This window comes from Triticum urartu, chromosome 5A (genome assembly GCF_056163025.1).
Source record: "Triticum urartu cultivar PI428250 chromosome 5A, HENAU_Tu73, whole genome shotgun sequence".
NCBI classification, from domain to species: domain Eukaryota; kingdom Viridiplantae; phylum Streptophyta; class Magnoliopsida; order Poales; family Poaceae; genus Triticum; species Triticum urartu.
Genome location: NC_141877.1, coordinates 37844766 through 37872180, shown reverse-complemented (window position 1 = coordinate 37872180; position 27415 = coordinate 37844766). Strand labels below are relative to the sequence as shown.

The following is a 27415-nucleotide window of genomic DNA, read 5'->3' as shown; positions in this document are numbered from 1 at the left end:
AAGCATGTTATGCATTTTTTTAGTGCTAAATTTTGCAAGAATTTAATGTTAGCATCGGTTTATATCTGTGCATACATATTAGCATCAGATTGATTTGGTGTAATAATTTCTCAAATAAAAGATGATAATTATGTACTGCATCTTTTTTTTGCAGGGAGTACTGCATCTTTTTATAACCACATAAGCTATTGCATGACGATGTTGGTAAGTACAATAATCCAGCAATCCCAGTAGGTTGCAAAATGAAAGTAAATATATCATTGCATAACTTTGATCACAGAACAAAGTTAAAATGATTATTAGATAAAATTCAACTAGAATAACTTATGTGAGTCTAACCCGTGTGAATGCACACGTTGACGACTAGTACTCTTAATCTGCGGACACATCACACAAACGTAGACAGTTGGGTCAAATGATGGAGATTATATGAATGTGAATGCATGCATCGCCTTTTTAAATTGGAAAGAGGGTTCTACTAACAAGAAAAAATTGGTGTGAAAAGGCAAGACTTTGATCGTCGGTCTTGGCACATGCAGCAGCGCCGCCACTTGCACTGAATACACTTACCACTGCGATGATTTGGAATTGAACAGCCAGCCAAACTGTGATTTGGGATATCGGAGCGGCGGCTACTATCATTGCTTGCACGTCAATACCTCCACAACGTCACACAACCTATATCTTGTGAAGAAAACAGTGTTTCTAAGCGAGAAAAGTCAGCAGGAACTCGATGGACACTACCGATTTGTTCGTTCTTTTTTACAATGTCACTCTCAGTTGCACTTTCAGATAATTATATGCATGCTACTACTTGTCAAACAAGAAAAACCCAAAATTATATATGTCTCTTCACTGGTAGCATCTTCCAAGACACTGTATTCCTAAGCCAAGGCTGCATAGCTGCATTCAGCCCAGATCGTATAAATCATAAAAAAAAAAGTACCTTCGACCAATAATTAATAGTAAAACACTATTGATTTTTTACCATTAGGATGGATTCATGCTACAAAGTTTATAGTTACTTAGCCATATGAACTTGACCGCCAAACAGTATCATTGGGGACTGTACATGCAAAATCGAAACGCCATTGTTTGTTCTTTAAAATATTCATGATGTAGTAGATGCGCACGTATTTCTTGTGAAGAGGTGTGTATGGGATCAAGCAGCGTGTTCACATGGACCTATATATAGGATTACGTAGGGCCAATTGCAACTTGGTGGTATGATCTACTCAATTATTTGCCGAGGCATCCCAAACAATTAAAAAAATTAGAAAGGACATGCTTGATCATCATGGCCAGGCAAATTTGCTACTCTACTTTGCATCGATAATAATGCGGCAGCTATAAAGCTAGTCAATAGAAACAAAGACACTCGTGACAAGTTGTGCATATGCGTATGACTTACATGTTGCTTCAAAGACGATCCAAACAAAGTTCAAACTAGTATGAGAACGGGAATTGAACGGCTCGACTGATGATCAACGACGGCGAATGGTGGAGAAGTCTGTGGCTCGTTTACTTGGCTGGACATGCGTGCACACACATCTCTTATTGGTGACAAACATGCTTCCACAAGTCACGCATTCACACATCACGATTTTCGGCGTCGCAAGTCACACAATGCCTTTACAATGGGCCTTGATTATTGTTAGACCAGATAAGATTAGCAGGCCAATATCGAATCAAAACCCGCAGCTTCTAAGATGGCATGTACGTACATTAGAAACATTCAGCAAATTGCAGAAAAACAGATGAGAAACAGAGCTGCAAATCTTTCACCCAAGATGTCAACACTGTAAATTTTCTGTGAATATTTTTTTAATGGAGGAGGATCCCGGCCTCTGCATCTGGACGATGCATGCAGCCACTTTATTAATTATTCACGTAAAACCTTACAAAGTTATACATCAGTAAGACTAAAGTCACCGTCTAAGCAACATCTGTCGCTATTCCTATCCAGTTGACGTAGAGATGCTCATAGTCTGGGCCTAATACCAAACAGACCTCGCAGACAAACCTAACATCTAAGACCTGAGGTCCCAACCAGGACGCCTGCCGCGTATGGGGCACCCACCAGTCCGGCGCACTCCTCAACCAGGACTTCTGCCGGGTATGAGGCCGCCGCAGCCATCTGCCACCAATCCATCTTCAGAGATGTATTGTTGCATCTACTGTGCCAGGTCTCTCTGCCATCAACATCACCACGACGCCAGACAGCGTCGTCCTCCTGCACGAGTCAATCCTCGCACATCAGGCGCCGAATCTGCATTGCGCCACGCCGTTGAGATCCGTCACCATTAATGTATAGGATGAAGCACCGCTCCACCAAAGATGCGGTCCACTTGTCCCTCGAGTCCGTGCACACCTCCAAGAACGACGCCCTCAAGGGGGAAACAACATAAGAACGCCGCCGTCTTCCGATCTACTGATCTAGGGTTTCCCCCGGAGGTAGCAGACAGTGACCTTGAAACTCTCCTCGGTGATGCCTTCAAGAAGGGAATGTCGCAAAATAGCGTCGTCACCGCCGGCTTTGGCACTAAGCCGAAAGCAAGTTTTCGCCCGGATCTGTTCGAAGGACCTCCATCAAGCATCTCGTGCATGGATCGCCGCCATATCTGCCGGGGACTGGACAATGGATCCAAGCCGCCGCCGCCTGACCGGCCACGGAACCACCACGGTGCCTAAGCCGGCGCCGTCAGGCCCACCATGCCCGCTTGTAGACGCCCTCCAGATCTGCCGGCTTGCGGACGAGGCCCGCGATCTGGGCCGCCGCCACAGGTGCTCGTCAGCCGTGGGGAGAACGCGCTTGCGCTGTCGTTGCCGTCACACTCGCTGCCGGGCGCCCGCTGCTCCTTGCCGCCGGTGCACTGCCGATCCATGAGCCGCCGCCGCCGACAGGAGATCGCCACCACGGCGCGAGGGGGAGGGCCCCGCCGCCGCGTCACTGGCTAGGCTACACCGGCGTGGCCTCGGGCGGCAGCAGGAGGAGGGAGAGAGGAGCGGAGGCCTAGGGCCGGCGGCTGTAGATCGCCCCCCGTGTCGCCATACAAACATCAAACTGAAATGTGAAGATGGAGTTATGTAGTATGTGCAGTATACCTGCAATCTATCTCATTCTTAATTCGCCTAGAAGAAAGCAGTTTTTTTGGAACAATAAAATGCAAGTAGGCAGGTGGATGCATTATTTGCCCACTAATAGTTTGAGAACAACTTGTCACGTGAACACATGGAAACTCATATCCTGCAACTTGTCCAGGTCTGACCTCCCACAAGAGGGATTTGTGTACATCACTAGCAACATGCACAAGACAATCACGCAAACACAAGAAGTATATGAGCTGCTGCTACTACTACAACAACTACTACTTGCCAACCAAACCAAAGCAATGGCAATGGGGGGCATGAGTTCGCTATGCACATTCCTGGCCGTCCTGACTACTGCGATTGCGATCGTGGCCGCTAGCGACGAGGCTGCGTTGCTCGCTTTCAAAGCGCAGGTCAGCGATGGCGGCTCGCTGGCCTCCTGGAATAGCAGCGCCAGCTTTTGCAGCTGGGAAGGTGTGACATGCAGCCACCGCAGGCCAGCGCGGGTGGTGGCGCTGAGATTGAACAACAAGGCGCTCGCCGGAGAACTCTCCCCAGCCATCGGGAACCTCACGTTCCTGCGGACGCTCAACCTGAGCTTCAACTGGTTCCACGGGGAGATACCAGCGAGCCTTGGCCGCCTCCGCCGCCTGCATAGGCTCGACTTGGGCGACAACTCCTTCTCTGGCACATTACCAGTGAACCTGAGCTCATGTGTCAGCATGGCCATAATGGGACTGCTGAACAACAAGCTTGGCGGGCGCATCCCGGCTGAGCTCGGCGAGAAGCTCACGTCCCTAGTAAGGATGTCACTGAGTAACAACAGCTTCACAGGGCTCATCCCTCCATCACTGGCCAATCTGTCCCATTTGGAAGTCCTTGATCTCTCACGCAACCAGCTCGTGGGCTCAATCCCACCAGGGCTCGGAAGCATCCACGGCATGCAACAGTTCAGCATCGCCAGAAACCTCATCAGCGGTATGATTCCAACCTCTCTCTACAATTGGTCCTCGCTAGAACTATTTGATGTAGGGACAAATATGTTGTACGGCATTTTGGATGATTTCGGAAACAATTTCCCCAAGTTGGAATATCTTGGCTTGTCTGGTAATCACTTCACTGGAACAATCCCGTCCTCAATATCCAACATATCTTCCCTCATATCAGTTGGCTTTGATAGCAACAGATTTAGTGGGTACTTTCCTCCCACATTTGGGAAGCTGGGAGCACTTCAATATTTGAACTTGAATAACAATAAGCTTGAAGCGAATGACAACAAGGGGTGGGAATTCATCACGTCTTTGGGAAACTGCAGCCAACTGCAGCTATTGGGACTCGGCATCAATTCTTTTGAAGGACAACTACCAGGTTCAATTGTGAACCTGTCAACGACTCTCCAATACTTGTACTTAGGTGACAATAGGATCTCTGGGAGTATTCCTGCAGATATAGGCAATTTAGTTGGTCTACAAACACTTGTGATAGCAAACACTTCCATGTCCGGAGTGATTCCAAAGAGCATTGGTAAGCTAGAGAACTTGATCGATCTAGCTTTGTACAACAATAGCTTGTCTGGGCTCATACCGCCATCGCTAGGAAACCTTTCACAATTGAATAAGCTTTATGCACGTAATAGCAACTTGGAGGGACCAATTCCGGCAAGCCTGGGGAAGTTGAAAAACCTCTTTGTACTTGATCTAAAAATGAATTACCGTCTCAATGGTTCAATACCCAAAGAAATTTTCAGATTACCCAGCCTTTCTTGGTATTTGGACTTGTCATACAATTCCCTTTCCGGACCCCTTCCTAATGAAGTTGGTAGCTTGGCAAACCTTAACCTACTAGTTCTATCAGGAAACCAGTTGTCTGGCAAGATACCCGACAGTATACAGAACTGCATGGTATTGGAACAACTATTCTTAGACAACAATTCCTTTGAGGGAAACATACCTCAGTCACTGACAAATATAAAGGGGCTCAGTATATTGAACCTGACCATGAATAAGTTCTCTGGTAATATTCCTGATGCCCTTGGCAATATTGGAAACCTGCAAGAGTTGTACGTAGCACACAACAACTTGTCAGGATCAATCCCATTAGTTCTACAGAATTTGTCATCATTGTCTGAATTGGATATATCCTACAATAATTTGCAAGGCGAGGTGCCAAATGAAGGTGTTTTCAGAAACATCACTCACTTAGCGGTTGCTGGGAATGTCAATTTGTGTGGTGGTACACCTCAACTTCATTTGGCTCCGTGCCCCACAAGGGTCTTAAGCAAGAAGAGAAAAAAGATGCCAAAGTCCCTTGTAATTTCTCTAGCAGCAGTTGGAGCAATCGTGTTCTCACTTTCAGTGATTGTTCTTGTTTGGAGACTTTGTAAGAAGCTCAAATCAAGCCAGAAGACAGTAGCAAAAGATTCAATTGTTGATGGCCATTACAGAAGAATCCCCTATCCTGCATTACTGAAAGGAACTAACGAATTTTCAGAAGCCAACTTGCTTGGGAGAGGAAGTTATGGTGCGGTTTATAAGTGTGTTTTGGACAACGAAGAAAGAACATTGGCTGTCAAGGTGTTTAACCTTGGTCAATCTAGGTATTCGAAGAGTTTTGAGGCTGAATGTGAGGCTATGAGAAGGATACGACACCGTTGTCTCATTAAGATCATTACTTCTTGTTCGAGCATCAACCACCAAGGTCAAGAGTTCAAGGCATTGGTTTTTGAATTCATGCCCAATGGTAACTTGGATAGCTGGCTTCATCAACCATCTAAAGATCCCACTACAAACAACACGCTCAGCCTTGCCCAGAGGTTTGATATTGCTATCAATATTGTGGATGCAGTAGAATATCTACACAACTACTGCCAACCGTTGGTGATCCATTGTGATCTTAAGCCAAGCAACATTCTTCTTGCTGAAGACATGAGCGCCCGAGTTGGAGACTTTGGCATATCAAGAATCCTTCAAGAAAATACAAGTGAGGGGACGCAAAGTTCATATGGCTCAACTGGAATTAGAGGTTCCATAGGCTATGTTGCTCCAGGTGACTAAAACTTCTAATTTTATTACTCCCTCCGTTCACTTTTATAAGTCGTTTCAGACAAGTGAAATTGTGCTGTTTTGCACATTGTCTAACCACAAGACTTTGCATAATTGCAGAGTATGGAGACGGCTCTGCGGTCTCTACAGCTGGTGATATTTATAGCCTTGGCATATTGCTGCTTGAGATGTTCACGGGAAGAAGCCCAACAGAAGGCACGTTCGGAGATTCATTGGGTCTGCATAAGTTTGTCGAGGATGCTCTTCCAGATAGAACCTTGGAGATAGCTGACCCTACAATGTGGTTGCACAGCGGACAACACAATAACACTACAAGTATTAGAATTCAGGAGTTATTGGTTTCAGTCTTGAGCCTTGGCATATCCTGCTCAAAGCAACATCCTCGTGACCGAGCACTGACAAGTGATGCAACAGCGGAGATGCATGCAATCAGAGATGCATACCTCAAGTTCATAGGGGAGCATGGAGCAGAACCAGAAGCCTCGACTCAAGAAATTCAGAGCAGCATTGCATAAACAAGCTGGCACAAGACATGATCCTGCATACTAAAAAGATCATGTGTCATTTCAGTGAGTAATTGTTCTCAGAGCTATGTATGTTGCTTTACAACTGTATCAAATAAATACAAAACCATCATGTTGTGCAATAATAGCCCAACAGCAATTTGTAGGTTGATTCATAAAGCATGCAGTGTAATTGTTTTCCCATTATCAAAACTGTACACATGGAGGCAACATTATTGCTTGATGCTTCAGTAGACCTGAAGTTGCAGAGAGTTTCATTTTTTTTCTTATTTTTATTATTCCTCACTTTTGTAAGCAAAACAATCCGATTGTATTTGTTTATATCCAAAACAAAGTGCATCGGATCAGATTAATAACACTAGAATAATCACAAACATATTTTCCTTTGTGAACAAGCTTTCTTCCTTCATTAATTAATAAGTAGTAATAACGTAGTAGAACCTAGAGCGCTTGGTTTCTGTCTTCAGAATTGGTGCATCCTGTCTTTAGGTAGTACAATCAGACTTTTTGTTAAAGAGTACATACCGTCCATGTGCACAAACAAACTTGGGGTACAAACTAATGCACATTAGAGAGCACAGGCAATCTGTCTAAAATCTGATTCTCAATAGGGGAAAAAGCTATCTGTCAATAAAATAAACAGAAATCATAGGTTAGAAAGCATATCCTGTCTTGAGGTAGTAAAGCCAGGCTGCTTGTTAACAGAGTATATACTTTCCATGTGCAGAAACAGATACTAGAATTTAGAGCACAAGCTGTCTGCCCAAAATCTGATTCTCAGAAAAATAAATCAATTTGTCCAAAAGATAATCAGAATCACGGACTAGAAAGCATCAGTACCATTCATTCAGAGAACAGCTTGCAGAAGCAGCAGCAGGGTAATCCTTATAACCAGAGACTAACCATCCGCCTTCTATTAATTCCCTTAGTAAAAAGAAATACAGGTACTAGATATGTACCTAGGAGGATGTGAATCTGGAGCGCATATGAGAAAACAAATTTAAAGTAAAACCATCCCAATGCTGTGCAATAGTACTGTAGCAGCAGGTCCAGAGGACCTTTACTAGCTAGGAGGACGTTATCAACAATCAATCTTTCCAGTAAGCTTTATTTTTAATGCAGCTATTCTTTGGAACAAGTATCAAATAAATGTAGCATGATGTAAAAAAGGTAAAATACTAGTGTTGTGCAATAGCAACATAGCAATAGCAGTTGTCAGTATATTTGCTACATGGCTTGCAAGTAATTTAAAAGATTCAGGAAAATCGCATCCTCAGTGAAGTAGGCTGGCAACATGGATAAAGTAGTTCATTTTACAGCAAAAGAAATTTGCCGCGAGACAGAAACCATTCTACAGCACAACGAACAGCAAAGGAGTTGTACCTGATGCATATTGGTGTCATTCATTGGAAAACTTTGTTTTTGCCATTCTAGTTTTTGCCCACTTTGCTTATGCCACTCTAGAATTTGACATCTCACTTTTGCCACTCTTAGCTTTTGACAATACATCACAAATGCCATTCCGTGGCAAAAACAATAATTTTTCATTTCATTTTTGCCACTCTTAGCTTTTGACATGTATCACAATTGCCACTCTAAAATTTTTGCTTTTGCCACGAAATGGCAAAAGTGATATATTGTCAAAAGATAAGAGTGGCAAAAGTGAAATGTCAAATTCTAGAGTGGCATAAGCAAAGTGGCAAAAGTTAGAGTGGCAAAAACAAAGTTTTCCCTTCAATCAATCAGGGAACAGTTCACCTCCAAAAGCAGCAGAGCATCAGCAGGATGTGAACTTGGCAGTAGGCAGCAGGCAACAGGTAATCTGTATATTTGAGAGCACAAGCATTTTGTCCCAACTACAGACCAACCATCTAGCATTGATTCACATCAACTTTTGATTTCTCTGGGCCACACAGCCATACCTGCCCTGCCCTTGGTGGATCTGGAGAGAGGGTGGAGGCCGAGGAGGAGAGAGGACGCCATGGCCATTGGACGCATTGTGGAAGGAGTAGAATATTTGCACTGCTACTGCCAACCATTGGTGATTCATTGTGATCTTAAGCCAACTAGCCAAGCAAGATTCTTCTTGCTGAAGACATGAGCGCACGAGTTGGAGACTTTGGCATATCAAGGATCCATCAAGAAAATACAAGCAAGGGGATGCAAACTTCATATAGCTCAACTGGAATTAGAGGTTGGATAGGCTATATTGCTCCAGGTGACTAAAATTCTTCTAACTTTATATTTTACCTTTTCAATCAAATATGACATGTTAACCACAAACCTTTGCATAATGCAGAGTATGGAGATGGCTCTGCGGTCTCAACAGCTGGTGATATTTATAGTCTTGGCATATTGCTGCTTGAGATGTTTACACGAAGGAGCCCACCAGAGAATGCACTTCCAGATGATGTCGAGGATGCACGTTCAGAGATTCCTTGGATTTGCATAAATTTGTCGAGGATGCACTTCCAAATAGAACCTTTGAGATAGCTGACCCAACAATGTGGCTGCACGGCGGACAACATGATAACACTGCAAGTATTAGAATCCAGGAGTGCTTGGTCTTGGTCTTCAGGCTTGGCATATTCTACTCAAAGCAACAACCTCGAGACCGAGCACTGACGAGAGATGCAGCAATGGAGATGCACGCAATCAGAGATGCGTACCTGAAATTTACAGGGGAGCATTGAGCAGAAAGAGAAGCCTCGACTCGAGATTCAGAACATCATTGAATGAACAAGCTGGTACTCCCTCCGGTCCTTTTTACTCTGCATATTTAGGTTTGTCTGAAGTCAATTTCATCCAACTTTGACCAAGTTTATACAAAAATTATTAACATTCACATAACAACACATTTACTATTAGATCCATCTCGGAATATATTTTCATATTATATTTATTAGATGTTATAGATGTTAATATTTTCTAATATAAATTTGGTCTAACTTAGCAAACTTTGACTTCAGACAAAGCTAATGTGCGGAGTAAAAAGGACCGGAGGGAGTACAAGACATGATCCTACATAATAATAAAATTACGTATCAATTCAATTAGTAATCGTTCGAGCGTTGTCTCATTAAGATCATTACTTCTTGTTCAATCAAGGTATTCGAGGAGTTTTGAGGCGGGATGTTTAACCTTGGTCAATCAAGGCATGCTAACCACAAGACTTTGCATAATTGCAGAGTATGGAGAAGGCTCTGAGGTCTCTACAGCTGGTGATATTTATAGCCTTGGCATATTGCTGCTTGCGGTGTTTACTGGAAGGAGCCCAACAGAAGGCATGTTCAAAGATTCATTGGATCTTCATAAGTTTGTTGAGGATGCACTTCAAGATAGGACCCTGGAGATAGCTGACCCAATAATGTGGCTGCACAGCGGACAATGGGATAACACTGCAAGTATTAGAATCATGGAGTTATTGGTTTCAATTTTCAGGCTTGGCATACCCTGCTCCAGGCACAGCTGTATAATGATGGAATTGCACGATGTATTGATCGGGTGCAATCGCACGTATATATGATGTACAACGGTGGACCACGACCTCGACTATACAAAGAACTAGGAGGTGGGCCCGATACACAATATGCACATAACACATATACTCAACCCCCCCCCCCCCCCCAGTCGAAGCGGCGCCATTGCTGATACAAAGACTGGACCGGAACTTCTCGAATGGCGTAGTAGGCAAGCCCTTGGTTATGATATCTGCAAATTGTTGGGATGTAGGAACGTGTAGAACACGAATATGGCCAAGAGCCACCTGATCCCGAACAAAATGAATATCTAACTCAATGTGCTTGGTACGACGATGATGAACTGGGTTGGCGGAGAGGTAGACGGCCGAGACGTTGTCGCAGTAGACCACCGTTACCCTGTCGACAGGACACGAAAACTCCTGGAGCAGCTGACGAAGCCAGGAGCACTCGACGACGACATTGGCCACAACGCGATACTCAGCCTCAGCGCTGGAACGGGAGACCGTAGGCTGCCGCTTGGACGACCACGAGATAAGTGATGGTCCAACAAAGACACAGTAGCCCGAAGTGGAGCAACGGGTGTCGGGGCAGCCGGCCCAATTAGCATCGGAGTATGTGGTGAGGACGGTGTGGATGGAGGCGTGGAACGTGATGCCAAGATCCATAGTGCCACAAATATAGCGGATAATCCGCTTCACAGTGGCCCAATGAATGTCCCGAGGTGCATGCATATGAAGGCACACATGCTGAACTGCGTACTGGAGCTCCGGTCGAGTGAGGGTGAGGTACTGAAGAGCCCCAACGATGGACCGGTAAAAAACAGCATCCGAAGCAGGAGAACCATCCATGGTAGAAAGCTTGGCCTTCGTGTCAACAGGCGTGACGGCGGCCTTGCAATTAAGCATGCCAGCACGGTCAAGAAGCTCATGAGCGTACTTCCGCTGGTGAAGGAAGAAGCCATCCAAACGGCGCACCACCTCAACACCGAGGAAGTAGTGCAAAGGACCCAAGTCCTTGATGGCGAACTCAGCGCGAAGACGATCAGTGAGCTGACTGAGGAGGCCAGTCGTGCATGCCGTCAGGATGATATCATCGACGTAGAGGAGCAGATATGGAGTGTCGGAGCCCCGATGATAGACAAATAGCAACGCATCAGAGCGGGTAGAGCGGAACCCAAGCTGGTGAAGAAACGCCGCGATGCGCTGGTACCAGGCGCGAGGGGCCTGCTTGAGCCCATACAAGGACCGCGAAAGCAGACACACATGGTCGGGATGTGTCGGATCAATGAACCCCGTGGGTTGCTAACAGAAGACCTGCTCCTCGAGATGACCGTGAAGGAAGGCGTTGGAGACGTCCATCTGGTGCACCGGCCAGGCGCGAGAGGCCGCAAGGTGGAGAACCGTGCGGATCATCCGGAGCTTAACCACCGGAGCGAAAGTGTCAGTGAAATCGACGCCAGCACGCTGCTGAAAGCCACAAACAACCCAGCGCGCTTTATATCGGTCAAGGGTACCATCGGGACGGAGTTTGTGTTTGAAGACCCACTTCCCGATAATCACGTTAGCGTGCTGGGGGCGGGGAACAAGCTGCACGACATCAAACTCCTCTTGCATCGCAACCATACAGAGCGGGCCACGAAGAGCAGCTCGAATGGAGGACGGCAAAGGCGATGGCGTAGAGGTGGATGTCGTGTGGACATACTCATCAGAAGCATACTGTGAGCTCGGTTGAAAACACCCGCACGAGGTAGCACCCCTGGCCCTCTCAAACATCGCTGCCACTGATACGTCTCCGTCGTATCTACTTTTCCAAACTCTTTGCCTTTGTTTTCGACTCTAATTTGTATAATTTGAATGAAACTAACCCGGACTGACGTTGTTTTCAGCAGAGTTATCATGGTGTTATTTTTGTGCAGAAATCAAAATTCTCGGATTGACCTGAAAATTTACGAAATTTTTTTATGAAATATATAAAAAATACTGGTGAAAAAAGATACCAGAGGGGGGTCACCCAGGAGCCACAAGCTCTGGGGGCGCGCCTACCCCCCCCCCTCCCCCGCCGGGCGCGCCTCCCAGACTTGTGGGGCCCCTGGAGCTCCGGCAGCCACTATCGCTGATTGTAGGAATGCCGAGGCCGCATGCTTCAGCCGTTGGTACCGGATGCCGATGTTGGACGTGTCGAATTGATGAATACTATCGATGTTGTAGTGTTGCACTCCTGCCAACTCCCCCCATCGTCGTCGTTCTCCCTGCCACCGCCTACTTCCAACTTCATTACACAGAGATTCGTGTGTTTGATGTCGCTCATGCTCCCCGTGCTCCCAATGCTGCTGCTCCGACTCATCGTCTTTGACCGCCCATCCGACCACGGCGTCCACACCTCCGCATCCATAGTCGTTACAATTAGCGGTTTTTCCCGCATAGTTTTTAATGATTAGGATCCTTAAAACTATTCCTTCATAAGCATTATTTTGCACTCTACTCCTTTGTTGTTCATGTGGAGTATAGTTTTACGATCCTATACATTTCAAAGTATTATTAAGCAACTCTTTAGTTCACAGTATTTTTAAAACAGAGGAACAGGAAAAAACAGTGAAGTATGATAGTACTATATCTGCAAAACAAAGAAATGGTACACATAGAAAATTACAAACGCAAGTGTTCAGCTCACGAGAATAGAGAAACATAAATTTTGAAAACATAAGTGTTTAAGTTCATAGTAACAGAAAAACACCGGAATCCTAATAACATGATCAAGTTAAAATCCACATGCAAAGTATAATTAAGATGTTGTTACGTTTAAGTCGTTGAAGACCCCATTTCCGTTCTTGTGTAGGAGATCTAAAAGGAGGTTGGATGAGTTGTAATTTTTTTTGTTGTGTTTTTCCTTTGATACTAAGATCAAACATTTTTTCTCTATTTTTTTATTTTGCCCCATTCCTGTAAATTACATCGATGAATAATGTCGCCAAAAGAAACTTTTCTATTTCTACATGTTCCCTCCATTTTCCCCTATGAACGAAAGAAGCATGTGAGATTTTCAGTGGCCATCTCTCTTTATGCAACGACTAGTATTCAACAACAAATGTCTGCTACCCGTTCCTCATATCACAAAGCACTGTTGCGACGACTCCAAAGATATGCTTGACATAATACTATTGAAGATTCTGACTAAACAAGCATGGCAAGAGAACCCCTTAGCCAGGCCAGCATATATCTCACAATATAGATACAACAACAACAACAACAACAACAACAACAATAACAATGATTGAAGCACCACAACCAATAAATGGCCTACCGATGGCTGCCGATGCTATGACTAGCTAAGCTAGGTCCATATGCCCGTGAAGAAGGCGGCGACACGACGAGCGGACTGGGTGACGAAAGCGGCGCAGATCTCGGCGGGGTCATCGACGCACCCCTGCCATGAGCACGCCTCCTCTAGCACATGCCCGCGCCCACGCCCGCCGCTAATGCGGTGCCAAAGGCGTACCAGGCAGCACCCCTGGCCCTCGCGCGCCCCGCCGCCGCTGCCACCCACCACCACCGCCGACTGTAGGTACGCTGAGGCCGCGTGCTTCAGCAGCTGGTTCCGGATACCGATGTTGGATGCGTCGAACTCATGGATGTTGTCGTTGTTGCAGTCCCTCCAGCTCCCCGCGCGGAACGCACAGCCGCCACTGCCATGGTTCTCCCCGCCGCCGTCACCGCCACCGCCTCCTTCCAACATCATGTCGCGTAGGCTCGTGTACTCGATGTTGCTCCCACACCCTGGGCTCCCACCGCTCCCGGTGCTGCTGCTCCGGCTTGTCGGCTTCGACCGCCCTCCCGATCGCGGCGTCCACACCTCCGGATCCATGGGACCAAATCGCTCACCGCCACCCCAATCGAATTCTTGTCTTGCTTACCCACAAGATTGTGTAGCCATCAATGAGGAGAGAGCGAAAATGAGAGGAGAGAAACGAGATGAATACTCCAACGGATACCCTTAGTTATAGGAGGGAAAAGCCTAATCCTGACCAACCAAACTTGGCAAGAAACTCTCTACAATTCTGCATGCCTCCCTCCCAAAATCTTTCAATGCGGTTAAGGCGCAAAGGGAGAATCTAATATCTTCTAAAATTGGGTTTCGAAAATATCCTCTGCATGTATCCGGAAGGTAATGATAGGATATCATGTAAATGTATGAACTCAGATATGAACTCAGCATTGTGTGGCCAGAAAATTACAGACATCACATCATGATGATCCAGGTAAAAGAGAGCAAATAAGGAATATATTTCCTCCATTCCAACAAAACATTCACATTAAATGCGATACAAATTTCAATTTTGTCGGGGTACATATTCTCTTATTAGAGTGCATCCATCCAATAACAAATTACAGAAGCAAAAGGGAAATACATTAACAACAAAAGGGCAACCAAAACTTCCTCGGAGCAATCTTGGAAATGACAAATGACCCAACATTTTTGTTCCGTACCAGGGAAATAATTGTGAGATATGACTAAGCATGATGATGTCGCAAACAATGTGCTCAGCCAACACAAAGATCTTCATATGCTTCTTCGTCTTGAGCTTATGGGGAACTGGGCCAAAGAGACGAGTGCTAGTCGGACCACGTGGTGACTATGGCTTTGTCATTGAATTTTGTCTTACTTTCTTAATGCAGGCTTCCGTCCTACTCTATAAATAAAGTCATAGGCCAAACGATTCAAGGTGTTGGGGATATCTTCGACAGTTGGGGTTCTTTTAGTCAGAGGGTGGCCGCCCGATCAAAATGGATGGACAGGATCGTATGGGCGGGACGGGTCAGGCAAGACACCGCCTCTAGCTCGTGGTTAGGAGGAGCGGACCTGACTGAACCGGTGAGCGTCTCGGCTCGGTTGGACCACTAGTTCGTTCGCTGGTTCAACTGTGAAGACAAACAGATTCACTATGAATTGTGTTAGGGCATCTCCAACTCCACCAGCAAATTCGGCATCTGATTGAGTTGCTCATATGAACTGTGTTTGTCCAAATACATTACAATTCCTCGAATTGTAATGTATTTGGACAAATACAGTCCAACTCCAAATGAACACACTATCATCTCCTTAAGCCGCTCATGAGTTGGTCGATGCTGAATTTGTTGATGTATTTGGACAAATCATCAAATATGGCCAGATTCTGATTTGCAAGTTGGATAGGATCACCCATGTTCTCAAATTTCAGATCTCCGGCAGCATATTCACCCTCATCCTTCATGATCATGTTGTGATGGTTTTTTTGTCCAAGGTTAAAGATGATACAGTTATGTGCCGATCACGGCTGCACATCAATTGCTCGACATTTTAGTTCATCGGCAAAGATGATAGACACCGAATGACACAACGGCTGAAAAAGGTGACAAGTGAGGACCTAATATCTGCTAAAATTGGATTCAAGAAATATATCGTGAAGCAGGGAGCAAATGTAATATGTTGTGAAAATGGAAGTCTGTCCTCATGTTCCAGGAATGTAATGATAGGACACTCTGTAAATGCACTAAATCAATAAGCAGAAAATTATAGGCAGCGCGTGATGATCCAGGTAAAACAGAGCAAATAAGGAACATATTTTCGCCGTTGCAGCAAAACATTCAGATTAAATGTGCTACAAAACTTGATCTGCCGAGGGCTCCCTATAGTTCGGTACACATTCTCCTTTTAGGGTACATCATTCTTCCAAACAAAAATTACCAAAAGAAAGGTGGAATGGCAACAGGGGCAACCAAAATATCTCTGGAGCAATGTTAATTCCGCTCCATGTGGAAATAAAAGAGATATGACTAAGCAGGGTAAGGTCTCAAACTATGTGTTCAGCCAACGCCAAGATCTTGAGATGCTTCTTCTTCCTGAGCTCATGAGGAACAGGACCGAAGACGCGAGTGCCAATCAGCTCGCCTTTGTTGTTCACGATGACGATAGCGTTGTCATCAAACTGGACCTCGCTGCCGTCACTGCGTCCTTTCTTCATAGCGGCACGGACAACCACACCGTAGACCACATCACCTTTCTTGACCTTGCCGCGAGGTTGCGCTTCCTTCACAGAACCAATTATCATGTCCCCAAGCCTAGCTCCTTTCTTCCCCCTCAAGGACTGTATGCACATGACCCGCTTGGCTCCAGAGTTGTCTACCACCTTGAGGTTGGTTCTCATCTGGATGAATGTCCTGATTTGCTGAAACCAGAACGAGGACACAGTTCACCTCTTGGAAAGCATACATGCTTAAAGCAAGAAGCAATTCAAGAGAACTACATACTCTAGCAATAATACTGATTGCTTTTGCACCACACACGAGGTCACACGGTTCTCTTTCTTTTTTTCAGAAAAGTAATTCACTTAATCTCTATGATGGTTCTGAGAAAACCGAAAATAATAAGAAAAATGCTCATGAAGACTGAAGAGTAAATAAAATACTGCCTCATAAATGAAACCATGAAAAATGGAGTTCAGTATGTCAAAGGAATCTAGTTTATAATCCTTATGGCATTGCTGGCATCGACAGAAAGACACAGATCTTGACAGCAACTATAAACACAAGCTATTGAACTATATCAAGCAAACGACTTCATAATTAAATACCAAGCTGGGCCATGTATGTCATTGGGGGACAAACAGTCGACACTTTGGAACTTTTGAGTCGCTAACACACTATAAGAAGCTGACAAATCTCTTACAGGAATACTGTCTTAATTCTCTGGCTAACGAAAAATATCAGAAGAGAAGAAAGTTTGAGGATGTGTTGAGATAAATGAAACATATACACTTGAACAGAGCAGTAGTACCTGGCTGATAGCGTCACAGTGAGATGGTCTTGTCACTGTTTCAGCAGACGAATTGATACCCCCATACAGATTGTTTCCAACGCTTCCCATCAACGTACGCCCAACTGCATGGATCAATAAGCATTTACATGATGTAAATCAATTGCCTGAGCATCACATTGCAGCATGGTAGGCCCAAAAAAAAACAAATTAATAGCAAGACATATTTGAAAGGAATCAAGGGTGCACAAGGTTTCAACTAGATACAGGCTTCCAAGATATCTTTTCTCACAGCGAGTAAATCGGCCGCATCTTTAGGAACCAGCTATTCTAGTTCCGTGAGCAAATTAATTGATAGGAATTAGGAAACCAATCGCAATCCACCTGGCCACGTCCTATCGGTACAAAGGTTGTTAACCCAGCAAACAAACAATGTGAACCATAGTCATGATATTTTGTCCAAGGTTAAGAACTTAAAATGATACAGATATGTCCTTTAGCTGATTCATCAGGCAAGACGATAGGCACAGGGGTTTCAACATGACAGCGGGTGAAACATGCATCCTTCATATGAACTGGTGATTCTTTTTTACTGCTGCTACCTCTCGAGTGGGGGTCATAGAAAGAAAAATTCTCACTGCCCAAGGACTTATCCATACATGGGATGAAAAGTGTGATGCGAGTGAGAAAAAATTGTATACCTGACGAGCACTTTGACCTCAGGAACGCCGCCATCTCCTGCAGTCACCCAAAGAATTTCCTGCAAACGAGAAATCCCGGAGCGAGGTTAGAGCCGACGCCGCGGCCGCGCACGAAACGGCAAGAAGAACGCGAACCCTACGGAGCCCTGAGAGATCCCTCGGGCCCGACCAACCAACCTCGTCGAACGAAGTGGACGCGAGGAGCTATCGGGTCCAGGGAGGCGGGGTACGGCGTCCCGGCGGCGCCGGCGGCGGCGACGAAGATAGAGAGGGGGTGAGGGAAATGAGCTCGGCGGAGTCGGGCGGCGGCGCCGGTGGTGGGGGGAGAGGGAATACAACACACAGAGGATCCTTCTGCGAGCGAGCGTCGCGCGGGCTGCTGCGGCCCAGGCCCATCGTATTGGGCCTTGTCCATGAGGCCCACAAATGAATGGCAGTGTGTGTACAGTTTGAGAAGTACACAGTAATATTTCCAGTTGGGACGCGGCGTTTCGGTGCCTAGGCTCATCTGCACCCGGTTAGAAAAAAATTCATAAAAAATTCAAAAGAAAATAAAAAACCATTTTTTTGTGCGGTAGAAACTTTGATGCGTGAGGCCCGCTCCATTTCAAATCATTTGGACATCAGTACATGAACAACAAACTTTTTTACAGACCCCCAATTTGTCTTTTTTGCCGAGAGCTGTTCAGATGTATGATTTGAAAATTGGAGTGGACCTCATGCATCAAATTTTGTACCGCACAAAAAGAAATTGGATTTTTTTAAAAAAAAATCTAGTGTATGTTTTGATTTTTTTTTCGTGAGCGCGGGTGTAGAGATGGATTTTCGTTCGAGTTGGCCCTTGTCTCCTTTGTTGCTTTCTTTATGTGATTAAATATAGTATTTGCATCATCATCAGGAACTGATGATAATATTTCTGATGGGTATAAACAGTCACAAACTTACAACAATGCAAAAACTGATTATGACAGAAAGACAAGTGCAGCCGTTCAGGAAGCTGAGAAATGAGAACTGAAGTGAGAAGCTCACTGGGGAAGCAACCAGGATACCAGGCAAGATAATGTGCCAAAGCTGCCAATCTACCAGGGACTGATGATATATATTTCTGAAACAAAGGAAAAGGATTGATAACCTCCCAACAAAATTGGACAAAATGTAGGACATCGCCTAGTCAGCATGTAACCGAAGGAATGGTTTCAAGGTCTAAGGAATAGCAAGAAAATCTGAAGATGACTCGAAGATACAGAGTGGTAGTTTTAAGATAACTCTCAAATACATGCCCGTCTGTGCTTGCTGATATGCTCAATCACTGTCAACCCTACAATTTGCACCTATAGGCATATCTCTGGTAATATGCTTACACTCACCATGCTTGAAACCTGCGATAGCCACAGAATTTTGAACCAAGATTTCAAACCACCATTCAGAGAAAGCCAGGGTTTGCTCAAAACCACAAGTACCCAAAGTACAGTGCACACACTACTAAACAAAAATGAACACAAAATAACAATGACTGGTTAACTACTAAACAAAAATGAACACAAAATAACAATGACTGGTTAATTTCATGATACTATTAAACGGCAGGAGAGCATCGTCCACGCAATAACATCACATGCATAACTTGCTCATAGTAAGTAGAGAACAAATGTTCACTGTCGTCTACAATCTGATGAAACACAAAGTACTCCATATATAGAAAAGGATCACATGCGCGCACACACAAAACTGTTTGGTTCCATTACTCTTCCGTAAGATTCTCTTCGGTCTTCAGCTGAGAAACTAGAACCTTCTGCTTGGCTACATAGTTCTCGGTCTCCTTCTTGGGAACCATGCCGATATCCTGATCCAGCTCCTTGGCGTCGCTCTTTCGCACCATGCTCTTACCAGCCTTCTGTCTGTTATAGGAGAAAAACAGTGTGTGTTAGACGAAGAAACCACTCCCAGAATAAGCAGAAAATGAATAATCAAGGTACAGCAACCGACCTCTCTGTAATGTGTTTCTTCTGCCGTTCATGTCTGATCTTCGTGATAAGCGGGATGGCCTTCAGAGTCTGCTCAGTGACGTTACGGTCGTAGCGCTCCGGCCTGTTCCTCTTCCTCTCGAACTCAAACGTGGCATCCTGGAAGATTCAAACAATGATTCGATTATGACCCACACATCACCATCTAGCTACTGGCAGGATATAGAAGATGGGTCTGTCTAGGACACATCTAGATGTGACATAGTTATGTCACATCTAAGCTGATTTTCACTCTGTTTGTGGTCTATTTTTTTTGTCCTAGTTTTTTTTGTTTCTTGTTGATGCATTATATACTTGTGGGAGGTTAGATGTGACATCCTTAAAAAACATCTAGATGTGAATTAGACAAACTGATAGAAGATAGCAAAGCTCGTTACCTGTGTCATGTCCTTTCCACGCAGGCGCCTGTACGCCTTGGTCCACTTAACCTTGCGAGGGTTCCTCTTCATCTTGAAGTTCTTGTGGCATTTTGATCGGCAGAACCGAAAGATCTAACAAAGCAGAGGCAAGACCTGGTTACATGCTATGCCATCAACCAAATCCACACAGAGGCAGAAGTGAAGCTACACAAGCTACTACCAAGGCAGGAACGGCACAAGAATTATTGTATATTCAGCTTTTCGTAAGGCTACAGGTGTCCAGCCAGAACCAAATACAAGCAGAGGTGAAGCTAAACGGTTTATATTTATGAATTGAATCCCATACAATTGCTCTACATTCACTTTTTCATACGGTGTGCTTTCTCCCATGTTAATCTCTCTAAAAAAATTCAGAGGCGATGCAAGGCATAGGTACAGAAACAAAGTACTCCCTCTGTAAAGAAATATAAACGCTCTTATATTTCCTTACAGAGGGAGAACCGTAGCTGTTCACCATCAGGTTCTTGATACGACGAGAAAGACCTAAGAAATTAGATGTAAGACCTGGTTACATGCCATGCCCCCAACCAAATCCAGATACAGGCAGAAGTGAAGCTACACAAGCTACTACCAAGGCAGGAACGGCACAAGAATTATTGTATATTCAGCTTTTCGTAAGGCTACAGGTGTCCAGCCAGAACCAAATACAAGCAGAGGTGAAGCTAAACGGTTTATATTTATGAATTGAATCCCATACAATTGCTCTACATTCACTTTTTCATACGGTGTGCTTTCTCCCATGTTAATCTCTCTAAAAAAATTCAGAGGCGATGCAAGGCATAGGTACAGAAACAAAGTACTCCCTCTGTAAAGAAATATAAACGCTCTTATATTTCCTTACAGAGGGAGAACCGTAGCTGTTCACCATCAGGTTCTTGATACGACGAGAAAGACCTAAGAAATTAGATGTAAGACCTGGTTACATGCCATGCCCCCAACCAAATCCAGATACAGGCAGAAGTGAAGCTACACAAGCTACTTCCAAGGCAGGAACCCCGCAAGAATTGTTGCATCTTCAGCTTTTGATAAGGCTGCAGGTGTGCAGCCAAATCCAAATACAAGCACAAGTGAAGCTAGACAGATTACTTATGAACCGAATCACAGGAGAATTGCTCTATTTTCACCTTTTTTTCAATTCTGTGCACTTTCTTTCTCCCATGTTAAATTGATTCTCTCTGAAAAAATTCGTATGGCTACTACAGGTGTGACAAAAATACAAGCAGAAGTGAAGCTAAACATACTTTCAATGAACCGAACCGCATAAACAATGCCCTATTTTCACTTTTTCATGCCGTGCGAATATTCCTCGCCGCCAGGATCTTAATAATACACGAAAATAGCATGGCGCCCAAACATATGCCGATACCACAACCACATGGACGGACGGACGGACGGACGGCACCACAGGCACAGGCTACTGACAGAAATAACAGATATTGATAGGTGGATACCTTGGCGTCGTTGCGGACGAACTGGATGCCGTGGCCGGGGTAGACGGTGGAGGAGCAGAACCAGCACTTCTCCAACCTCATGGCGCCGCCTCCTCGGTGACCCCGGGCGCACGCGGCGGCAGCAGCTGATCGACGGATGAGCAAACGAACACCGTCCGCGGGTCAGAAAGAGGGGGGAGCGGACTCCAATCGATAGAACAGAAGGGGGGAGGCAAACCTTAGGTCGGCTGCGGGCGAGGGGACTCGCCGCGATGGGGGCGGCGGCGGCCGCCGAGGGAGGGGAGGGGGGGAGACGGGACGAGGCGGAAGCGGAGGAAGGGTTTGGCTGCGGTCGGCGGTGGGGGTTCTTCTAGTCGCCGAGCGGCCGTCCGATCGGAATGGACGGACAGGATCGTTTGGGCGAGACGGGGCGTCTGGCTCGCATGTGGAGCGGACCTGGCCGAACCGGTGTGCGCCTCGGCTCGGTCGGACCACCGGTTCGTTCGCAGGTTCAGGTTCAACTGTGAAGCCGGGCAAGATTGAGATCAAACTCGGACGGCAGAGAAGTTGTTGCAGCCTCGAGCGATGGTAATTCTTCCTCGGCAGCCAGAGTAATTTTTCTTTTACAAGATCAGCTGTACTTCCTTCGATTCATGTTAGTTGTTGCGGTCTTAGGACAACTTTTGTACAATGTGTTATACTATGACCGCGACAAGAACATTGATCGGAGGGGGTAGTTTATTCGAAAATGAGCAGAGAGACTCTCGGCTCGTAGAGGGACCCCGCCCAGTGGCAATTGTGCCCGTACCCCACGCACGCAAGATCGCTGAGCTCTCTCCCCATCCGGCCCAATTGCCGCTGCCTCTAGTAGAGGAGGTCAGGGACATAAAACTATTTCGACCGATCACTCATTTTTATTGTAGAATAATTTGTGATACTTATTATGCCTACACAATTTACATAAAAATGGCACACACTTTATAATCATTGAATTTATAGACGGTCTTCGATCATCGTTGCTAGAGGAAATAGGAATCGACACCGAGAGGCTCTAAATGGCAATGTATTTATCGATTGAGTGTGTGTGACACGAAGGTGCCCTACTCATCCACCGCATTATTTTAGCACATGAGTACGCTTTTACAGGCAGTTATGTTTTGCTATCTTCGCCTTTATGTTCTGTATAGTAATACTATATATTTCTCATGTCATATATAGGATCTCATCTCATCGGATGCACACTCCCTACCATAATCCAGTTTCAACAATTAGGAACAGTGGCCAAACACTCCGGAATCTTAGTTTAGACACCAAAAACATTGAAGAAAATTCTTACCATACACCACATTAAGACCACCCGCAAAAAAAATACACCACATTAAGACATGGCTAAAATCACCGATCACCGAATAGGCTACAAAATCTCGTATGTTCATCAACCACATAGCCTGGCTTCCTTGGACGACGACTGTTGGAAATATGCCCTAGAGGCAATAATAAAAGCATTACTATTATATTTCTTTGTTCATGATAATTGTCTTTATTCATGCTATAACTGTATTATCCGGAAATCGTAATACACGTGTGAATACATAGACCATAATATGTCCCTAGTAAGCCTCTAGTTGACTAGCTCGTTGATCAACAGATAGTCATGATTTCCTGGCTATGGACATTGGATGTCATTGATAACGGGATCACATCATTAGGAGAATGATGTGATGGACAAGACCCAATCCTAAGCATAGTACAAAGATCGTGTAGTTCGTTTGCTAGAGCTTTTCCAATGTCAAGTATCTTTTCCTTTGACCATGAGATCGTGTAACTCCCGGATACCGTAGGAGTGCTTTGGGTGTATCAAACGTCACAACGTAACTGGGTGACTATAAAGGTGCATTACAGGTATCTCCGAAAGTGTCTGTTGGGTTGACACGGATCGAGACTGGGATTTGTCACTCTGGATAACAGAGAGGTATCACTGGGCCCACTCGGTAATGCATCATCATTATGAGCTCAAGGTGACCAAGTGGTTGATCACGGGATCATGCATTACGGTACGAGTAAAGTGACTTGCCGGTAACGAGACTGAACAAGGTATTGGGATACCGACGATCGAGTCTCGGGCAAGTAACATACCGATTGACAAAGGGAATTGTATACGGGTTGATTAATCCTCGACATCGTGGTTCATCCGATGAGATCATCGTGGAGCATGTGGGAGCCATCATGGGTATCCAGATCCCGCTGTTGGTTATTGACCGGAGAGTCGTCTCGGTCATGTCTGCTTGTCTCCCGAACCCGTAGGGTCTACACACTTAAGGTTCGGTGACGCTAGGGTTATGAAGATATGAATATGCAGTAACCCGAATGTTGTTCGGAGTCCCGGATGAGATCCCGGACGTCACGAGGAGTTCCGGAATGGTCCGGAGGTAAAGAATTATATATAGGAAGTGCTGTTTCGGCCATCGGGACAAGTTTCGGGGTTATCGGTATTGTACCGGGACCACCGGAGGGGTCCCGGGGGCCCACCGGGTGGGGCCACCTATCCCGGAGGGCCCCATGGGCTGAAATAGGAGGGAACCCAGCCCATAGTGGGCTGGGGCGCCACCCCCTATAGGCCCATGCGCCTAGGGTTTCACCACGGAGGAGTCCAAGTGGTGGAAGGCACCCCGAGGTGCCTTGGGGGGAGGGAAACCTCCCCTTGGCAGCCGCACCTAGGAGATTGGATCTCCTAGGCTGCGCACCAACCCCCCTTGGCCCTCCTATATATAGTGGGGGAGAGGAGGGATTTCATACCTCAGCCTTTGGTGCTTCCTCTCTCCCCGTTACGTCTCTCTCTCGTAGTATAGGCGAAGCCCTGCTACTGTGACGCCCTGCATCCACCACCACGCCGTCGTGCTGCTGGATCTTCATCAACCTCTCTTCCCCCCTTGCTGGATCAAGAAAGGAGGAGACGTCATCCGTTCCGTACGTGTGTTGAACGCGGAGGCACCGTCCGTTCGGTGCTTGATCATCGGTGATTTGAATCACGTCGTGTTCGACTACATCATCCCCGTTCTTTGAACGCTTCCGCTCGCGATCTACAAGGTACGTAGATGCATCTAATCACTCGTTGCTAGATGAACTCCTAGATGGATCTTGGTGAAACGAGTAGGAAAAATTTTTGTTTTCTGCAACGTTCCCCAACAGTGGCATCATGAGCTAGGTCTATGCGTAGTTCTCTTGCACGAGTAGAACACAAAGTAGTTGTGGGCGTTGATTTTGTTCAATATGCTTGCCGTTACTAGTCTTATCTTGATTCGGCGGCATCGTGGGATGAAGCGGCCCGGACCGACCTTACACGTACTCTTACGTGAGACAGGTTCCACCGACTGACATGCACTAGTTGCATAAGGTGGCTAGCGGGTGTCTGTCTCTCCTACTTTAGTCGGATCGGATTCGATGAAAAGGGTCCTTATGAAGGGTAAATAGCAATTGGCATATCACGTTGTGGTCATTGCGTAGGTAAGAAACGTTCTTGCTAGAAACCCATAGCAGCCACGTAAAACATGCAAACAACAATTAGAGGACGTTTAACTTGTTTTTGCAAGGTATGCTATGTGATGTGATATGGCCAAAAGGATGTGATGAATGATATATGTGATGTATGAGATTGATCATGTTCTTGTACAAGGAATCACGACTTACATGTCGATGAGTATGACGATCTACAAGGATGATCATGGAGCCCCAAGATGGAGATCAAAGGAGCTATGTGATATTGGCCATATCATGTCACTATTATTATTTGATTACATGTGATGTTTATCATGTTTTGCATCTTGTTTACTTAAAACGACGGTAGTAAATAAGATGATCCCTTACAAAAATTTCAAGAAGTGTTCTCCCCTAACTGTGCACCGTTGCTACAGTTCGTCGCTTCGAAGCACCACGTGTTAATCGGGTGTGATAGATCCTTTCGTTCACATACAACGGGTGTAAGAAGTTTTACACATGCAAAAACACTTAGGGTTAACTTGACGAGCCTAAGCATGTGAAGACATGGCCTCGGAACACAGAGACCGAAAGGTCGAACACGAGTCGTATGGAAGATACGATCAACATGGAGATGTTCACCGACGATGACTAGTCCGTCTCACGTGTTAATCGGACACGGCTTAGTTGACTCGGATCGTGTAACACTTAGATGACTAGAGGGATGTCTAATCTGAGTGGGAGTTCATTAATAATTTGATTAGATGAACTTAATTATCATGAACTTAGTCTAAAATCTTTACAATATGTCCTGTAGATCAAATGGCCAACGTTGTATTCAATTTCAATGCGTTCCTAGAGAAAACCAAGCTGAAAGACGATGGCAGCAACTATACGGACTGGGTCCGGAACCTGAGGATCATCCTCATAGCTGCCAAGAAAGATTATGTCCTACAAGCACCGCTAGGTGATCCACCCGTCCCACAGAACCAAGACGCTATGAACGCTTGGCAGACACGTACTGATGACTACTCCCTCGTTCAGTGCGGCATGCTTTATAGCTTAGAGCCGGGGCTCCAAAAGCGTTTTGAGAGACATGGAGCATATGAGATGTTCGAAGAGCTAAAAATGGTTTTTCAAGCTCATGCCCGGATCGAGAGATACGAAGTCTCCGATAAGTTCTTCAGCTGTAAGATGGAGGAAAATAGTTCTGTCAGTGAGCACATACTCACTATGTCTGGGTTGCATAACCGCTTGACTCAGCTGGGAGTTAATCTCCCGGATGACGCGGTCATTGACAGAATCCTCCAGTCGCTTCCACCAAGCTACAAGAGCTTTGTGATGAACTTCAATATGCAGGGGATGGTAAAAACCATTCCTGAAGTATTTGCTATGCTGAAATCAGCAGAGGTAGAAGTCAAGAAGGAACATCAAGTGTTGATGATGAATAAAACCACTAAGTTCAAGAAGGGCAAGGGTAAAAAGAACTTCAAGAAGGACGGCAAGGAAGTTGCTGCGCCCGACAAGCAAGCTGTCGGGAAGAAGTCAAAGAATGGACCCAAGCCTGAGACAGAGTGCTTTTATTGCAAAGGGAAGGGTCACTGGAAGCGGAACTGCCCCAAATACTTAGCGGATAAGAAGGCCGGCAACACCAAAGGTATATTTGATATACATGTGATTGATGTGTACCTTACCAGTACTCGTAGTAACTCCTGGGTATTTGATACCGGTGCCGTTGCTCATATTTGTAACTCACCACAGGAGCTGCGGAATAAACGGAAACTGGAGAAGGACGAGGTGACGATGCGCGTCGGGAATGGTTCCAAGGTCGATGTGATCGCCGTCGGCACGCTACCTCTACATTTACCTACGGGATTAGTTATAAACCTCAATAATTGTTATTTAGTGCCATGTCTGAGCATGAACATTGTATCAGGATCTCGTTTAATACCAGATGGCTACTCATTTAAATCCGAGAATAATGGTTGTTCTATTTATATGAGAGATATGTTTTATGGTCATGCTCCGATAGTCAATGGTTTATTCTTAATGAATCTCGAGCGTATTACTACACATATTCATAGTGTGAATACCAAAAGATGTAAAGTTGATAATGATAGTCCCACATACTTGTGGCACTGCCGCCTTGGTCACATAGGTGTCAAACGCATGAAGAAGCTCCATGCAGATGGACTTTTAGAGTCTCTTGATTATGAATCATTTGACACGTGCGAACCATGCCTCATGGGTAAAATGACCAAGACTCCGTTCTCAGGAACAATGGAGCGAGCAACCAACTTATTGGAAATCATACATACTGATGTGTGCGGTCCAATGAGTGTTGAGGCTCGCGGTGGCTATCGTTATGTTCTCACCCTCACTGATGACTTAAGTAGATATGGGTATGTCTACTTAATGAA

At 45.4% G+C, this 27415-nt stretch overlaps 4 protein-coding genes across 4 annotated transcripts; 1 reads left to right on the top strand and 3 right to left on the bottom strand.

The window, feature by feature from the left end:
- The first annotated feature begins 3314 nt into the window (after nt 1-3314).
- Nucleotides 3315-10282, top strand: LOC125555521 (uncharacterized). Its single transcript, XM_087525391.1, has 5 exons — nt 3315-6135; nt 6252-8493; nt 8593-8894; nt 8976-9423; nt 9865-10282. Exons 1-2 carry the CDS (start codon nt 3393-3395, stop codon nt 6665-6667), a joined length of 3159 nt encoding a protein of 1052 aa, XP_087381517.1. The 5' UTR covers nt 3315-3392; the 3' UTR covers nt 6668-8493; nt 8593-8894; nt 8976-9423; nt 9865-10282.
- Nucleotides 10283-13207: 2925 nt separating this feature from the next.
- On the bottom strand, nt 13208-14225 carry LOC147967801 (uncharacterized). Its single transcript, XM_087522552.1, has one exon. The coding sequence runs from the start codon at nt 14017-14019 to the stop codon at nt 13489-13491; it is 531 nt and encodes a 176-aa protein (XP_087378678.1). The 5' UTR covers nt 14020-14225; the 3' UTR covers nt 13208-13488.
- Nucleotides 14226-15745: 1520 nt separating this feature from the next.
- Nucleotides 15746-17982, bottom strand: LOC125507708 (large ribosomal subunit protein uL14mz). The gene is made up of 4 exons (XM_048672197.2): nt 17826-17982; nt 17649-17707; nt 16969-17072; nt 15746-16360 (listed from the first exon to the last, which is right to left on the bottom strand). Exons 2-4 carry the CDS (start codon nt 17680-17682, stop codon nt 15986-15988), a joined length of 513 nt encoding a protein of 170 aa, XP_048528154.1. The 5' UTR covers nt 17683-17707; nt 17826-17982; the 3' UTR covers nt 15746-15985.
- Nucleotides 17983-19200: 1218 nt separating this feature from the next.
- LOC125507709 (Ribosomal protein L24e family protein) lies at nt 19201-21911 on the bottom strand. The gene is made up of 5 exons (XM_048672198.2): nt 21760-21911; nt 21543-21667; nt 20050-20163; nt 19635-19771; nt 19201-19546 (listed from the first exon to the last, which is right to left on the bottom strand). The coding sequence occupies exons 2-5, from the start codon at nt 21621-21623 to the stop codon at nt 19390-19392; spliced, it is 489 nt and encodes a 162-aa protein (XP_048528155.2). The 5' UTR covers nt 21624-21667; nt 21760-21911; the 3' UTR covers nt 19201-19389.
- Between the last annotated feature and the right edge of the window lie 5504 nt (nt 21912-27415).

Bases quoted from the DNA above. Each gene is read 5' to 3' on its own strand.
- LOC125555521 (XM_087525391.1), top strand. From the start codon at position 3,393: ATGGCAATGGGGGGCATGAGTTCGCTATGCACATTCCTGGCCGTCCTG. The intron at 6,136-6,251 runs GTGACTAAAACT...GCATAATTGCAG, and splicing joins CATAGGCTATGTTGCTCCAG to AGTATGGAGACGGCTCTGCG.
- LOC147967801 (XM_087522552.1), bottom strand. From the start codon at position 14,019: ATGGATCCGGAGGTGTGGACGCCGCGATCGGGAGGGCGGTCGAAGCCG.
- LOC125507708 (XM_048672197.2), bottom strand. From the start codon at position 17,682: ATGGCGGCGTTCCTGAGGTCAAAGTGCTCGTCAG. The intron at 17,073-17,648 runs GTATACAATTTT...TGATCCATGCAG, and splicing joins GAGGTCAAAGTGCTCGTCAG to TTGGGCGTACGTTGATGGGA. The intron at 16,361-16,968 runs GTACTACTGCTC...TTCTGGTTTCAG, and splicing joins ACTGTGACGCTATCAGCCAG to CAAATCAGGACATTCATCCA.
- LOC125507709 (XM_048672198.2), bottom strand. From the start codon at position 21,623: ATGAGGTTGGAGAAGTGCTGGTTCTGCTCCTCCACCGTCTACCCCGGC. The intron at 20,164-21,542 runs GTATCCACCTAT...CTGCTTTGTTAG, and splicing joins TCGTCCGCAACGACGCCAAG to ATCTTTCGGTTCTGCCGATC. The intron at 19,547-19,634 runs GTCGGTTGCTGT...CTCCTATAACAG, and splicing joins AAGAAACACATTACAGAGAG to ACAGAAGGCTGGTAAGAGCA.